The sequence below is a fragment of the Amblyraja radiata genome, chromosome 39, assembly GCF_010909765.2.
Source record: "Amblyraja radiata isolate CabotCenter1 chromosome 39, sAmbRad1.1.pri, whole genome shotgun sequence".
Taxonomy (NCBI): Eukaryota; Metazoa; Chordata; class Chondrichthyes; order Rajiformes; family Rajidae; genus Amblyraja; species Amblyraja radiata.
Genome location: NC_045994.1, coordinates 14,304,083 through 14,318,991, shown reverse-complemented (window position 1 = coordinate 14,318,991; position 14,909 = coordinate 14,304,083). Strand labels below are relative to the sequence as shown.

General features: G+C 46.5%; 1 protein-coding gene across 1 annotated transcript in view; it reads left to right on the top strand.

The window, feature by feature from the left end:
- The window catches only part of slc4a5 (solute carrier family 4 member 5), a 48,568-nt gene extending 42,531 nt beyond the window's left edge, over positions 1 to 6,037 (top strand). Inside the window, exons 22-23 of the mRNA XM_033013822.1 lie at positions 4,423 to 4,493; positions 5,872 to 6,037. Coding sequence (XP_032869713.1) covers positions 4,423 to 4,493; positions 5,872 to 6,037 — 237 coding nt within the window. The remainder of the gene's footprint in view (positions 1 to 4,422; positions 4,494 to 5,871) is intronic.
- Positions 6,038 to 14,909: the final 8,872 nt, after the last annotated feature.

The following is a 14,909-nucleotide window of genomic DNA, read 5'->3' as shown; positions in this document are numbered from 1 at the left end:
GACCGCAGCCAGGGCTGCTGAATTGAATTTCTGATACTTCCATCAGAGTTCTGGCAACTCTGGGGTAACCCAGCCGGTCAGACAGCATCTCTGGAGAGAAGGAATGGGTGGCGTTTTGGGGGTTTGAAGAAGGGTCTTGACCCGAAACATCACCTACTCCTTTCCTCCATAGATGCTGCCTCACCCGCTGAGTTTCTCCATCATTTTTTGTCGACCTGATTTTTCCAGCATCTGCAGTTCCTTCGTAAGCATCCTTTAAAGTTTCCCACTCTCCCTTTCAAGCTGCCTGGCCCCCTGTGACATTTATCATCCTAATGTACGAGAACTAAACAAATGGAATTGCAAGAATGCAGATGTGTTGCTGGAAATAGAAACTAAAAGCCCGGAAGATTTGATAAACCGAACGTTGTCCGAATGGGATTTATGGAGCACATGAATTTGTCAGTTTATATTGTAGAGTCTACAGGCAATCAACATGAGTGAAGATAAAATCTATATTCGCTTCAGCCTAACACTGATTTATTTAGAGAATATTAAACAATGTCCTGGGTTTATATGAATGTTGGGTCCTGAATCTAAAAATTAACCGTGTGTGCAAGGAACTGCAGGTGCAGGGTTAAACCAAAGAGAGACACAAAACGCTGGAATAACTCAGCGGGACGGGCAGCATCTCCGGAGAGAAGGAATGGGTGATGGTCTGAAGAAGGGTCTCGACCCGAAACGTCACCCATTCCTTCTCTCCAGAGATACTACCTGTCCCGCTGAGTTACTCCAGCTTTTTGTGTCCAAAAATTAAACTTGGGAACTTGCATCTTGGGAACATTCATTGAATGCTGGAGCAGTGGAAGGGGACTATTCCATGTCCCAGGAGCTTGGATGTAAACCAAACAGAGGGATTGGGATGGGGCTGTGAGATTGGCAGAGGAAAACCCCATTGCGAGATGTTCCCTCGGTAAATGCAGCATCACTGCACCCTGCTGGTCACTCTGCAACACTGCGAGATGGACAGAGCCCTCGTGAGGTGTGAGTTAGCCCCATCCACTCCCTCCCTTTGTCGAACCGCTTCCCGCTGCTTATGTACCAACAGCAACAGCAGCCAGAGACCCAGGTTCGATCCTGACCTGTGGTGCTGTCTGTGTGGAGTCTCCCCGTGATAGCGTGGGTTTGGGGAGGAGATAGAAGCGGGTAATACTGAAGCTGGGGAACAATAAGGTTGGAAGTAGTGGAGGTGAGATGGCCAGAGCCAATAAGATCAGAAACAGATCTTGGTGTTCGTCTGCGCGATCATGGTGAAGCGGGTAGGGATGAGGAGGTGTCTGAGATGCCCCAACTAAACTAGTCTCATTTGAGTATAGGAGCAGGGAGGTTCTACTGCAGTTGTACAGGGTCTTGGTGAGACCACACCTGGAGTATTGCGTACAGTTTTGGTCTCCAAATCTGAGGAAGGACATTATTGCCATAGAGGGAGTGCAGAGAAGGTTCACCAGACTGATTTCTGGGATGTCAGGACTGTCTTATGAAGAAAGACTGGATAGACTTGGTTTATACTCTCTAGAATTTAGGAGATTGAGAGGGGATCTTATAGAAACTTATAAAATTCTTAAGGGGTTGGACAGGCTAGATGCAGGAAGATTGCTCCCGATGTTGGGGAAGTCCAGGACAAGGGGTCACAGCTTAAGGATAAGGGGGAAATCCTTTAAAACCGAGATGAGAAGAACTTTTTTCACACAGAGAGTGGTGAATCTATGGAATTCTCTGCCACAGAAGGTAGTTGAGGCCAGTTCATTGGCTATATTTAAGAGGGAGTTAGATGTGGCCCTTGTGGCTAAAGGGATCAGGGGGTATGGAGAGAAGGCAGGTACGGGATACTGAGTTGGATGATCAGCCATGATCATATTGAATGGCGGTGCAGGCTCGAAGGGCCGAATGGCCTACTCCTGCACCTAATTTCTATGTTTCTATGCCCACATTGAGTCCATGCCCCATGAAACCGTTCACATCCACGTACCATCAATCTGGAGTATTGTGAGCAGTTTTGAGCCCCATATCTGAGAAAGGATGTGCTGGCTTTCGAGAGGGTCCAGAGGAGGCGTCTGAGAACGGTGGCGCAGCGGTAGAGTTGCTGCCTTACAACGCTTGCAGCGCCAGAGACCCGGGTTCGATCCCGACTACGGGTGCTACCTGTACGCAGTTTGTACGCTCTCCCCGTGACCACATGGGTTTTGTCCGGGATCTTCAGTTTCCTCCCACACTCCAAAGACGCACAGGTTTGTAGGTTAATTGGCTTGGTGATTGTATACTTGGTATAAGTGTAACTTGGTATAAGTGTAAATTGTCCCTAGTGTGTGTAGGCTTGTGTTAATGTGCGGGGATCACTGGTCAGTGCGGACTCGGTGGGCCGAAGGTCCCGTTTCCGTGCTGTATCTCTAAACTAAACTGAACTCAAATTAAATTAAAATATAGTATTCTTCAACGTGGGTTGGTGCTTTGAGAACAGTGTTCCACATTATCGTACTTGTTGGTGTGTCTGGTACATTGCCGACTGTTTGAAGAGAAGTTATTGTGTCCGAAACGTTTTGCCAAAAATTGCAGGTTTCCTCCCAGCCCAAGACTTGCACTCGCCCAGCTCCAGTAAAGATCCCTATGGAACTAATTGAAACACAGAAAAATGGCTCTCAGGGCCCGTCTAGTGAGTAAAATGTCCGGCAACGATGGCTTATTAACTCAAGGGCCTGTCCCACTTGCCGATTATTCTCGGCGACTGCTGGCGTCATATCAGTGTCGCCAAAAGATTTTGAACATTTCAAAATCCAGCGGCGACAAAAAAAAATGTTGCGACACTTGAACAAACGCCGAGCGTCAAGGCGCCATCACGCCACGTATTTTTCAGTGACCTGATACGTCCGTCAATGATGCCGGCATTCGCCAAAAAAAATCGCCAAGTGGGACAGGCCCTTAATGTGTCTATCGGACGCTCTAAAGACTAATCTACTGATCTCCGTCAAGCATTTGATGCCAACAACCAGATTCATTCATTAAACCTTTTAACAAGTTAATTATCTCTACGGCATCTGCAGTTCCTTGAGTCTACGTCTTAACAATCTCCACCCATCACTAACTATTGAAGCCTTTAACGCACGCACTAATCAGTGGGCAATCTTTATGGAATTTGAACCATTTCTTTGGTCTTCCTTCCAATTTTTTTCTTTCTGCTTTGAGCAAATCCTCAGACGCTTTGCTCAATTGATCAGTGATCTCTTTAAAGTCCAATAAAAGTAACAGCAGCAGTACATGTGTCTCCTATGTTGCATTGTGTTGCTGCCTCATTGCTCCAGGGACCCTGGAGTTAAAAGCTTTCAACACAACTAGGAGGCAGGAGAACTGTAAAAGGGCCTGTCCCACTTACGCGATTTTTTCCGAGACTTGCCGGCACCCGTCATAGTCGCAGCAGGTCGCCGAAAATTTCCAACGTGTTGAAAATCCAGCGGCGACCAGATAAAGGTACGACTCTTTGGGCGGCTACTCACGACCGTACAGGCGACATGACGCGGGGTGACGCCTATTTGGTCGTGAGAAGTCGCCCAAAGAGTCGCACCTTGTTCTGGTCGCCGCTGGATTTTCAACATGTTGAAAATTTGCGGAGACCTGCTGCGACTATGACGGATGCCGGAAAAATCGCAGAAGGAATCCCGTAAGTGGGACAGGCCCTTTATGGTCAGTGCTGCTTCTGAACTGGTCACCTCCCCTGCCACACATTCTTCCCCTCACATTGGCCAGCGTCATCGGTAACATTTTACCACCAATGAAATATTAATTCTGTTTCTCTCTCTCTCCACACACACGCGCTGACTGACCTGCTGAGTATTCCCAGCCTTTTCCCTTTGTATGTTTACCTCAGTTGCCCAATGTGGGGAGGATGCCCTTTACATCACTTCTCTCCTTCTTGCACCCTTTTGTCTTTTTCATCTATAGCCCCCCCCCCAACCTGTACCTACCTGTCATTTGCCAGGCTTTATTCCCCCCCCCCCCCAAGCTGCCCAACCGATTTACTCCAGCACTTTGTGTCATTTTTTTAATGTAAGCCAACATCTGCAGTTCCATGTGTCTCCATTTTTGTTTTTGACCACCTTTGTGGCTTCTGCCATTTTCCCATGCCTAACCAAGAAACCAGAGGGGAAGAACAACATAAAGACAGTGAATACTGCAAACACTCAGCACTTGTGGAGAGAGAAACAGAGTTAACGTTTCAGGTCAAAGACTCTTCTGCATCTCCCTCCACAAATGCTGCCTGAACCGCTGGCTATTTCCCGCAATCCCGGCTTTTACTTTGGATTTCCTGCATCTGCAGCATTTCTTGAGGTCGCCATGCGGCCCGTTTTATGCCTTGGCCTCATCTGAACTTTGAATGTGATTGGTTTCCAGGAGAAAGGTCCTCCAATTGGAGCTGTACATGCTGAGATATCACCGGGCAACTCTGACTCACTTGACCGCAGGTTAGTGCCAATTACTGTTTCAGCTCAACCATCTTTCAGATCTATGACCTGATCATTGTCTCTCTCTTTCTCTCTCTCAACAGAGCCTGCCAGACTAGCTGAGTATTTCCTGCATATCGGTTTTTATTTCAGGTTTCTGGCATCTGCCGTATTTTGCTTCACCAAACTTCTGTACATCTTGGTTCCAGCATTTTCTCTCTCTGTCTTCCTCTCTCTCTCTCCACCCCCTGTCCTATTTTTCCCCCCTATCTATATCTCTTCCTGCTACGAGCCTTCCCCACTCTAGGAGCAAATGGGAAGGCCGCGAGGTGTTGGTGTCCGAAGTAACGGGTGATTTATATATACTGGTGCGTACTAGGAGACCAGTCAATGTTGATCTCCCGAGTGCGACTTTGGTGCAGGTTTTATATTCTCAGCTAACAAGATGACACAGAAACTTGATTATCAATAAATAAGCTTTGGTGCTGGCTCGAAGGGCCGAATGGCCTCCTCCTGCACCTATTTTCTAAAACCAGCTCTTGATTATAGAATAGAGGTTACAGAAAGATTTAATTAGGTAATGTAGAAAATAGGTGCAGGAGTAGGCCATTCAGCCCTTTGAGCCAGCACCGCCATTCAATAAGATCATCCAAAATCAGTACCCCGTTCCTGCTTTCTCCCCATATCCCTTGATTCCGTTAGCCCTAAGAGCTAAATCTAACTCTCTCTTGAAAACATCCAGTGAATTGGCCTCCACTGCCTTCTGTGGCAGAGAATTCCACAGATTCGCAACTCTCTGGGTGAAAAAGTTTTTCCTCATCTCAGTCCTAAATGATCTACCCCTTTATTCTTAAATTGTGTGAACCCTGGTTCTGGACTCCCCCAACATCGGGAACATTTGACAATAAACCAATCTAGAATCTTGATAGCCCTGTCCCACGGTGCGAGTTCATTCCAAGAACTCTGCCGAGTTTTAAAAATATCAAACTCGTGGTAAGCACGGAGAATGAACGTAGCGGGTACGTCGGAGCTCGGGGACGTCTCTTAGCGGCTCGTAATGCTAACGGCAGGTACTCGGGAAGACTCGCTAACGCAGGTAAGCTCGTGAAGACTCGTGAAGATTTTTCAACACGTTGAAAAATGTCCACGAGAGCCCCGAGTACCGACGAGCGGCCATTACCGTAAATCTCCGAGTTCGAATCAGGGCAAACTCGGGAGAGCTCTTGGAATGAACTCGTACCGTGGGACAGGGGTTTGAATCTCTTGAATCTTGAACTGGTGGGACCAGTGTAGATGGGACATGATGATCGGCTTGGGCAAGTTGGGCCAACTTCCACGCTGTACGATTCTGTGACGCCGTGACTCTACGATTACCGTCCCTTTCCTAATCTCTCAACAGTATAACTCTACACCTCAAGATTTCCTGCCCACCCTCGCCTGCTTTCAGCCACGCCCGGAACACCATCTGCTCAGTTCCGCAGTTCAAGATCGAGATGGAGTCCGATTACAACGACGCAAACACAGAGAGGGGCCGGGGAGACCTGGACGGAGAGACCACCTTGTAGCCCACCAGCGAGACTTTGGTAGCTCCCCGGACCTCGCGGAGTGCTGACGAGCCGACAGTGTTTGTGTGCGTCCATCCCACCCGAGAACTGCACTTTGTCCACATCTGAGTATGTCTTGCAAGCGAAGACTTCTATGCATTCTGTGCCCTGCTTTAACTGTGCTGTGTAAAATATGTTTTAACGGACAAAGACTTTATTATTAAAAGGCTAGGAAACAACAGGTAGTGCCGCTCAGACGAGATGGCAAGAGATCCCAGGCATTAGGAAGTTGCTTTGAGCAATTGTAAGTTCTCTTTTGACATTTAACTTGGATGTTTTGAAGAGATTGACCCTGATGTACAAGCATCTTTTGCCCTGGTTTTGCCTAGCTTTCCTTTACAAGACCCGTACCCATTAAAAGTGGGTCTTGTCTGCTCTATGCAACGTTCTGCTTTTCCAACAAAAAAATATATTTTTAATCATATTGCACTTTGCGCAAAGTAGGCAGAACTTAAATGGTCTGTCAGGTAGCTATTAACCATCCAGTAGATTATAATGTGGCTGCTTAAAGATTCCTAGATGTATCATTTGATTCATGTTATTCCTATTTAAGCACCACAAATGTGGAAATACTTGATGAAAATTCTTTACAGATTAAGAATGCTCTACAAAAATCAACCATGTTTTTCTTTACTCCTTTTTTTTAAATTTATTTTGTAATTGTTCTGTTTGAAATTACAATTACCTGTAGAAAGTACCAGGCAAATTAACACAGGGACCTTCCCCGATTTAACTTCATGCTTGGTGAGGAATTGCATGGCAACGTTCCCATGGGTAGACCTGGAGGCATCAAGAGTTGCAGATGCTGGAATCTTGAGCAGAACACAAACAGCCGGAGGAACTGGAGCAGGTCAGGCAGCAACTGGGAGAGGGAATGGACAGCCGATGTTTTGTTGTCGTCACCTTCCTTCAGACTGATGGAGCAGGATTGACCCAAAATCAGTTGTCGTTGTCCTTGACTTTTTTCACCCAGAGAGTTGTGAATCTGTGGAATTAGAAACATAGAAAATAGGTGCAGGAGTAGGCCATTCGGCCCTTCGAGCCTGCACCGCCATTCAAAATTATCTTGGCTGAACATCCAACTCGGTATCCTGTACCTGCCTTCTCTCCATACCCCCTGGTCCCATTAACCACAAGGGCCACATCTAACTCCCTCTTAAATATAGCCAATGAACTGGCCTCAACGACCTTCTCTGGCAGAGAATTCCAGAGATTCACCACTCTCTGTGTGAAAAATGTTTTTCTCATCTCGGTCCTAAAAGATTTCCCCCTTATCCTTAAACTGTGACCCCTAGTTCTGGACTTCCCCAACATCGGGAACAACCTTCCTGCATCTAGCCTGTCCAACCCCTTAAGAATTTTGTAAGTTTCTATAAGATCCCCCCTCAATCATCTAAATTCTAGCGAGTACAAGCCGAGTCTATCCAGTCTTTCTTCATATGAAAGTCCTGACATCCCTGGAATCAGTCTGGTGAACCTTCTCTGTACTCCCTCTATGGCAAGGATGTCTTTCCTCAGATTAGGAGACCAAAACTGTACGCAATACACCAGGTGTGGTCTCACCAAGACCCTGTACAACTGCAGTAGAACCTCCCTGCTCCTATACTCAAATCCTTTTGCTATGAATGCTAACATACCATTCGCTTTCTTCACTGCCTGCTGCACCTGCATGCCTACTTTCAATTCTCTGCCACAGAAGGCGGTGGAGGCCAATTCATTGGATGGTTTGAAAAGAGAGTGTAGAGAGTCCAAACGTCACGTACAAACATTGTTTTTATTAAGACATTACAGGTTTGGCATAGATGCCAGTTTGATGCACTCTAACATAAAGTTATTGTTGCTGCTGTTGTTGCTCTCAATCTCAAGCTAAGTTTCTGCTGTTGCTGTAAGACACACCCCTTTAACTGAAGATGTTCTCTTCCCACCAAACGCAGTAACGTGACTGTCCCAGCTCTGGTGACGCAGGTTCAATCAGTAATTGGCTTGACCACCAGGTGGCGCCACAAGGATTCGATTTGGCTCTTAGAGCTAACAGATCCAAGGGCTATGGGGGAAAAAGCCAGAATCAAAGATCCTATAGCAAGCAAGATAGACCACTCCTGCTAAATGCAATGGGCTGACGTGTAGTACGCAACGGAGCGGAACGTGGGCCTATTTGTCATCCATTTCAGTAACCCGACCCGACCCGACCCGACCCGCAGTGTAATCAACGTTGCGGGGGAACAGTTTGTGTTAATAAATTATAATTCTGAAAATGAGAAGATTTTTACCAAATAACTTTTATTTTTACGAGGATGTTTCCGTAACCGGCTTCCGTCTCCGCACTAGTATCCTACGGGATCTTTGGTACGGAGACGGAAGCCGGTTGCGGAAATGGGGCCGAAAATGACCCATGAATCTGCCCATGACCGTACTATGTCTTTTTCGTAGAGTGGAGTATCTTGCTCGCTATAGGATCTTTGGCCAGGATGGGGTACTGATTTTGGATGATCAGCCATGATCATAGTGAACGACGGTGCTGGCTCGAAGGGCCAAATGGCCTACTCCTGCACCTATTTTCTACGTTTGATACCTGCTGTGTGCACCTCTAACATTTTGTGTTCGACACAAGATTCCTGCATTTGCAGTTCATTACATCGCTGAGAAAGAATGACAGAGATCGGCCCAAAGTGGGTTGAGTTAGTGGTTCGTGTTATGTTTGAGTTTAACTCTGTGAGAGAGGCCACAGATGCAGACCCTAACCCTAATCGATAGCTTCAAAGAACCAGGAAGAGCAAAATATAATGAAAAAAATCATCAGCACTCCTGCAGAGGGAAGGAAGTTCTTTTTCTTTCATTTTCCTTTTTTTGGTTGAATACTATCTCCTTCCTTCAAGAACAGCTTCTTTCCATCAACCTGAAGAAGGGTCCCAATCCAAAACGACATACGCCCATTCCCTCTGCAGATGCTGCCTGGCCGGCTGAGTTCTTCCAGCACTCCATGTTTTACTTATGAACAGACTTGATTGTTCAGCTTTCAATTCAGTTTAAAGAGAGAGAAAATAAAAAATCTCCAAGTGTATGGATATTTTTAGTTGAGCTGGAAATATATTTGATGTTCAATAACTTTGAGCTCAATTCTAGTTTCAGAGCTACAGCGTGGAAGCAGGCCCTTCAACCCACTGAGTCCATGCTGGCCTATCTTGCTTTGATTACCCTGTAATAATAATAATGGATGGGATTTATATAGCGCCTTTCTAATACTCAAGGCGCTTTACATCGCATTATTCATTCACTCCTCAGTCACACTCGGTGGTGGTAAGCTACTTCTGTAGCCACAGCTGCCCTGGGGCAGACTGACGGAAGCGTGGCTGCCAATCTGCGCCTACGGCCCCTCCGACCACCACCAATCACTCACACACATTCACACACAGGCAAAGGTGGGTGAAGTGTCTTGCCCAAGGACACAACGACAGTATGCACTCCAAGCGGGATTCGAACCGGCTACCTTCCGGTGATACTTCAGTTATTTCTTTTTAATTACTTTGCAATAATTCCTAAACACCTGTAGGCCTACAGGTGACTCCAGGCTGACCAATTTAACTGAACTATGACATTAAAGATTGATTGAAAGAAACAGCAAGGAAACAGGCCCTTCGGCCCACCGAGTCCATGCTGATCACCCATTCACACTAGTTCTACCTTATCCCACTTAACGCATCCACTTCCTGCACACCGGAGGCAATTTACAGAAGTCAATTAACCTCCAAGATCGGGAGTCTTTTGGATGTGGGAGGAGGCCCAGGCGGTCATGGGGAGATCGTGGAAACTCCACGTAGACAGCACCCGAGGTCAGGATCGAGCCCAGGGCTCTGGCGGGGCGAGGCAGCAGTTCTATAAGCTGCGCCACTGTGCCACCATACGAGTAACTTGGTTCCAATGTCATTAGGGCAACAAATGCAGAGTAATGCATAACCAAATGACTAAGAAAGGCGGCAATGCCAGAGCTGGGGCTGGAAGACAGGAACTACCATGCATGTGAACAGTTATGTGAACTTAGACAAAAGTGCTGGAGAAACTCAGCGGGTGCAGCAGCATCTATGGAGCGAAGGAAATAGGCAACATTTTGGGCTGAAACCCGAAACGTTGTCTATTTCCATCGCTCCATAGATGCTGCTCCACCCGCTGAGTTTCTCCAGCACTTTTGTCTACCTTCGATTTTCCAGCATCTGCAGTCCCTTCTTAAACAAGTTACGTGAACTTGGCCAGTGCCGATCTCTGAAAGCTACTGTTGAAATATTCGATTGTTGATTATATCCAAACTCTACATGTAGACATACATCATTTTGTAGTGGGAATAGAGGTATGAGTGGTGAACTCTCTCCCGACCCAACCAGTGCAGTGGAAAACATCCCACCCTCAGCCCAGTTGGAACATTACACCAAGTTGAACAACTTTGACTCCAATAGCATCCTTACTACTGACGACTTATGATGGCAGTCCTTAAGAAAAATTTTTTTTTAAACTTGCAGATGCTGGAAATCTGAAATCAAAACAAAAAATGGTGGGAAAGCGTACTAGGTCAGACCGCATCTGTGGAAAGAGGAGCAGTGAATGTCTCAGGTCCATGTCTCTTTCTTTATTTCAGATTTCTGGCATTAGAGGTTTTTGGATTTTCTTAAGTAATAGGAGCACAGTTAAGGTCATCGAGTCTACTCCGCCATTCAATCATGGCTGATCTATCTTTCCACCTCAACCCCATTCCCCTGCCTTCTCCCCGTAACCTTTGACACCCGTATCAATCAAGAGTCATTTACTGCTCGTTATTTTAGATCTTATTCCTGGCCTTGCAATTATCCGTGACGCAGTAGAAACTTGTAATCTGGGCCCACACAGGTACTGATCCTGAGGTTATCAGTGATACCCGCCACTCAGAGTTTAATCTCGGAGAACCCAACAGGGAGAGGAGTCGAACGACTGGAGCGTGTTGTGTCCAGATAATATGGGAGTTGGCCAACAATCTCACTATCACTCATGCAACATTGCCAATGTCATGCCGTTAAGACTTGGACGAGAGTCAAAATTAATACATTGTACGCACAAACTCTGTGTAATGTGGTAATAGATACAAGGATCATTATTTGTTAGTAACTAAATGTCTCTGTAATTTTGTTGTTTTTAATGTAAAAATAATTTTGCCCATCAAGCACGTGTCCGGTGGTTGTAATACTGGCCCTAAAAATGCGATCCTTGAATGATGGTCTGGGAGATACGAGTTCAAATCCCATCGCCATGGTTAAATAAGTTCATATGTTCTAGGAGCAGATTTTCGCCATTTGGCCCATCAATCTACTCCGCCATCCAATCATGGCTGATCTATCTTCCCCTCTCAACCCCATTCTCCTGCCTTCTCCCCACACGTACTAATCAAGAATCTGTCAATCTGCACCTCGAATACTCGAAGGTAGACAGACACAATATGCTGGAGTAACTCAACATGTTCCTTCTCTCCAGAGATGCTGCCTCACCCGCTGAGTTACTCCAGCATTTTGTGTCTACCGTCATTTTTAACCAGCATCTGCAGTTCTTTCCTACACACCTCACTGACGTGGCCTCCACGGCCTTCTGTGGCAAAGCATTCCACAGATTCACCACCCTCTCTGACTAAATAAATTCTCCTCCTATCCTTCCTAAAGGAACGCCTTTAATTCTGAGGCTAGGACCTCTAGTCCTAGACTCTCCCATTAGTGGAAACATCCTCTTTGCCGACTAACCAACAAACCTGCACGTATAATGCCCCTGTCCCACTTAGGAAATCTGAACGGAAACCTCTGGAGACTTTGCGCCCCACCCAAGGTTTCCGTGCGGTTCCCGAAGGTTTTTGTCAGTCTCCCTACCTGCTTCCACTACCTGCAACCTCCGGCAACCACCTGCAACCTCCAGGAACCGCACGGAAACCTTGGGTGGGGCGCAAAGTCTCCAGAGGTTTCCGTTCAGGTTTCCTAAGTGGGACAGGGGCATTAGGAGCATGCGAGGAAATTGGAGCATCCGGAGGAAATGCACGCAGTCACAGGGAGAATGTATGAACTCTGTACAGACAGCACCCATGGTCAGGATCGAACCTGGGTCTCTGGCGCTGTAAGGCTGCAACTCTACCGCTGCACCGCCATGCCAACCCCATTTAAATACTTCTGATGATCCAACCATCCAGGGTAGAGAATTCCAGAGATTCACCATCCTTTAGGAGAAGACACTTCTGGGAAGCCCAGTTGTGAACGACCAGACCCTTATCGTGAAATTATGACTCCTCGTCCAAGACTCTCCAAGTGGAAAAATTTACCCGGCCTCTACCTTACCATCTTCTATCTTTCAATAAAGTCACCACTCATTTCATCTGACGAACACAAACTCAATTGAACAAGAAAAATGTTGCCAGTCACGTTATTTTTGGCATGGGAGGGATTAAATGTTTGGCCTTGGAATTCAACAATCTCAACCGGCTGCGGAACAGAACAAACTGCTGGAAACTTCTTGCCAGGAGTTTACCGCGTTACATAGTGAAAAGCCCCTGGCGTGTTCGTTCAACAGTGGGACAGGGGCAGTCGGCCAAAGGAAAACGTACAGAATGTACATTCTGCAAACTGGGAACGGCGAAAGACAAACGCACACCTCTCCATGGGCTCGACGAGACGTGCGGGGAAGGGTGGGCCACACCTTCAATGGGGTGGAGAGTGCGGGACATCTGCTTCAGTGGGAATGAGGATATAGAATAGGGAAGGTGGGACACATTTTCTTCAGTACGGTCGGGGAGATGGAATGGGGAGCGCGGAATATATTCTGCAATGGGGCGCGGAGGTGGGGTGGGGGAGATAGATAGATGGAAGGATGGATGGATGGATGGATAGATAGGTGGATAGATGGAAGGATGGATAGATAGATGGAAGGATGGATAGATAGATGGATAGATGGATGGATGGATAGAATAGATGGAAGGATGGATAAGATAGATGGAAGGATGGATAGGATAGATGGAAGGATGGATAGGATAGATGGATAGGATAGATGGGATAGGATAGATGGAAGGATGGATAGGATAGATGGAAGGAAGGATAGGATAGATGGAAGAGATAGGATAGATAGATGGGATAGGATAGATAGATGGGATAGATGGGATAGATAGATCTGAACGAAATTATGTTGGGTTAATAGGGTTGATCAGATGCAATGGGAAGTGTGCATTACACTGAGGGGGTGTGGAGATGAAATGGGGAGGATCAAACACAACTTCCAAAGGGTGAGGAGATGGAATGGTGGGGGTGGGACATCTTGTGGTATGGTACTTTATTTCTCACATGTGACAGTACAGTGAAAATCATTTTTGTGTACACTTCAGTACAAGTTTCTGTACATAAGCACTTGGATAACACAAGACAAGCATCTGAGATACAGTACAAGTGTATAGCAGCAATACCTCGACATAGTATACAGAGTGGCAGCTTTTTCATGACGCATTTGTTGTCGTGCAGGGATCTTGATCTGACCATGAAGGTCTGTTGTCCATGCTGGGGATTTGAATGGGGTTGAGGAGATGTAATGGGGGGAAAGTGGGACACATTGACTCATGAAGTCAGACAGCATGGACTGCCCAAGCAGAATATATTGCCTTCGCTCCATAGATGCTGCTATTTCCTTCGATTTTCCAGCATCTGCAGTTCCTTCTTAAACACCTTTTCTGCAGAGATTCAGTTTAGAAATACAGCATGTAAACAGGCCCTTCTGCCCACCGAGCCAACTTCACTCAGCGATCGTACACAAAAATGCTGGAGAAACTCAGCGGGTGCAGCAGCATCTATGGAGCGAAGGAAATAGGCAACATTTCAGGCCGAAACTCTTCTTCAGACTGAAGGAAATAGGCAACGTTTCGGCCCGAAACCCTTTCGGGTTTCGGCCCGAAACGTTGCCTATTTCCTTCGCTCCATAGATGCTGCTGCACCCGCTGAGTTTCTCCAGCATTTTTGTGTACCTTCGATTTTCCAGCATCTGCACAGTTCCTTCTTAAACATTCAATCAGCGATCCCCGCACACTAACACTATCCTACACACACACACACACACACCAGGGACAATTTACAATTATACTGAAGACAATTAGCCTACAAACCTGCACGTCTTTGGAATGTGGGAGGGAACTACAGCTTGTTTCCATTTTGGTGGCAAAAACAGGAAAGCAGACTATTATCTAAATGGTGGCCGACTAGGAAAAGGGGAGATGCAGCGAGACCTGGGTGTCATGGTACACCAGTCATTGAAAGTGGGCATGCAGGTGCAGCAGGCAGTGAAGAAAGCGAATGGTATGTTAGCTTTCATAGCAAAAGGATTTGAGTATAGGAGCAGGGAGGTTCTACTGCAGTTGTACAGGGTCTTGGTGAGACCACACCTGGAGTATTGCGTACAGTTTTGGTCTCCAAATCTGAGGAAGGACATTATTGCCATAGAGGGAGTGCAGAGAAGGTTCACCAGACTGATTCCTGGGATGTCAGGACTGTCTTATGAAGAAAGGCTGGATAGACTTGGTTTATACTCTCTAGAATTTAGGAGATTGAGAGGGGATCTTATAGAAACTTACAAAATTCTTAAGGGGTTGGACAGGCTAGATGCAGGAAGATTGCTCCCGATGTTGGGGAAGACCAGGACAAGGGGTCACAGCTTAAGGATAAGGGGGAAATCCTTTAAAACCGAGATGAGAAGAACTTTTTTCACACAGAGAGTGGTGAATCTCTGGAACTCCCTGCCACAGAGGGTAGTCGAGGCCAGTTCATTGGCTATATTTAAGAGGGAGTTAGATGTGGTCCTT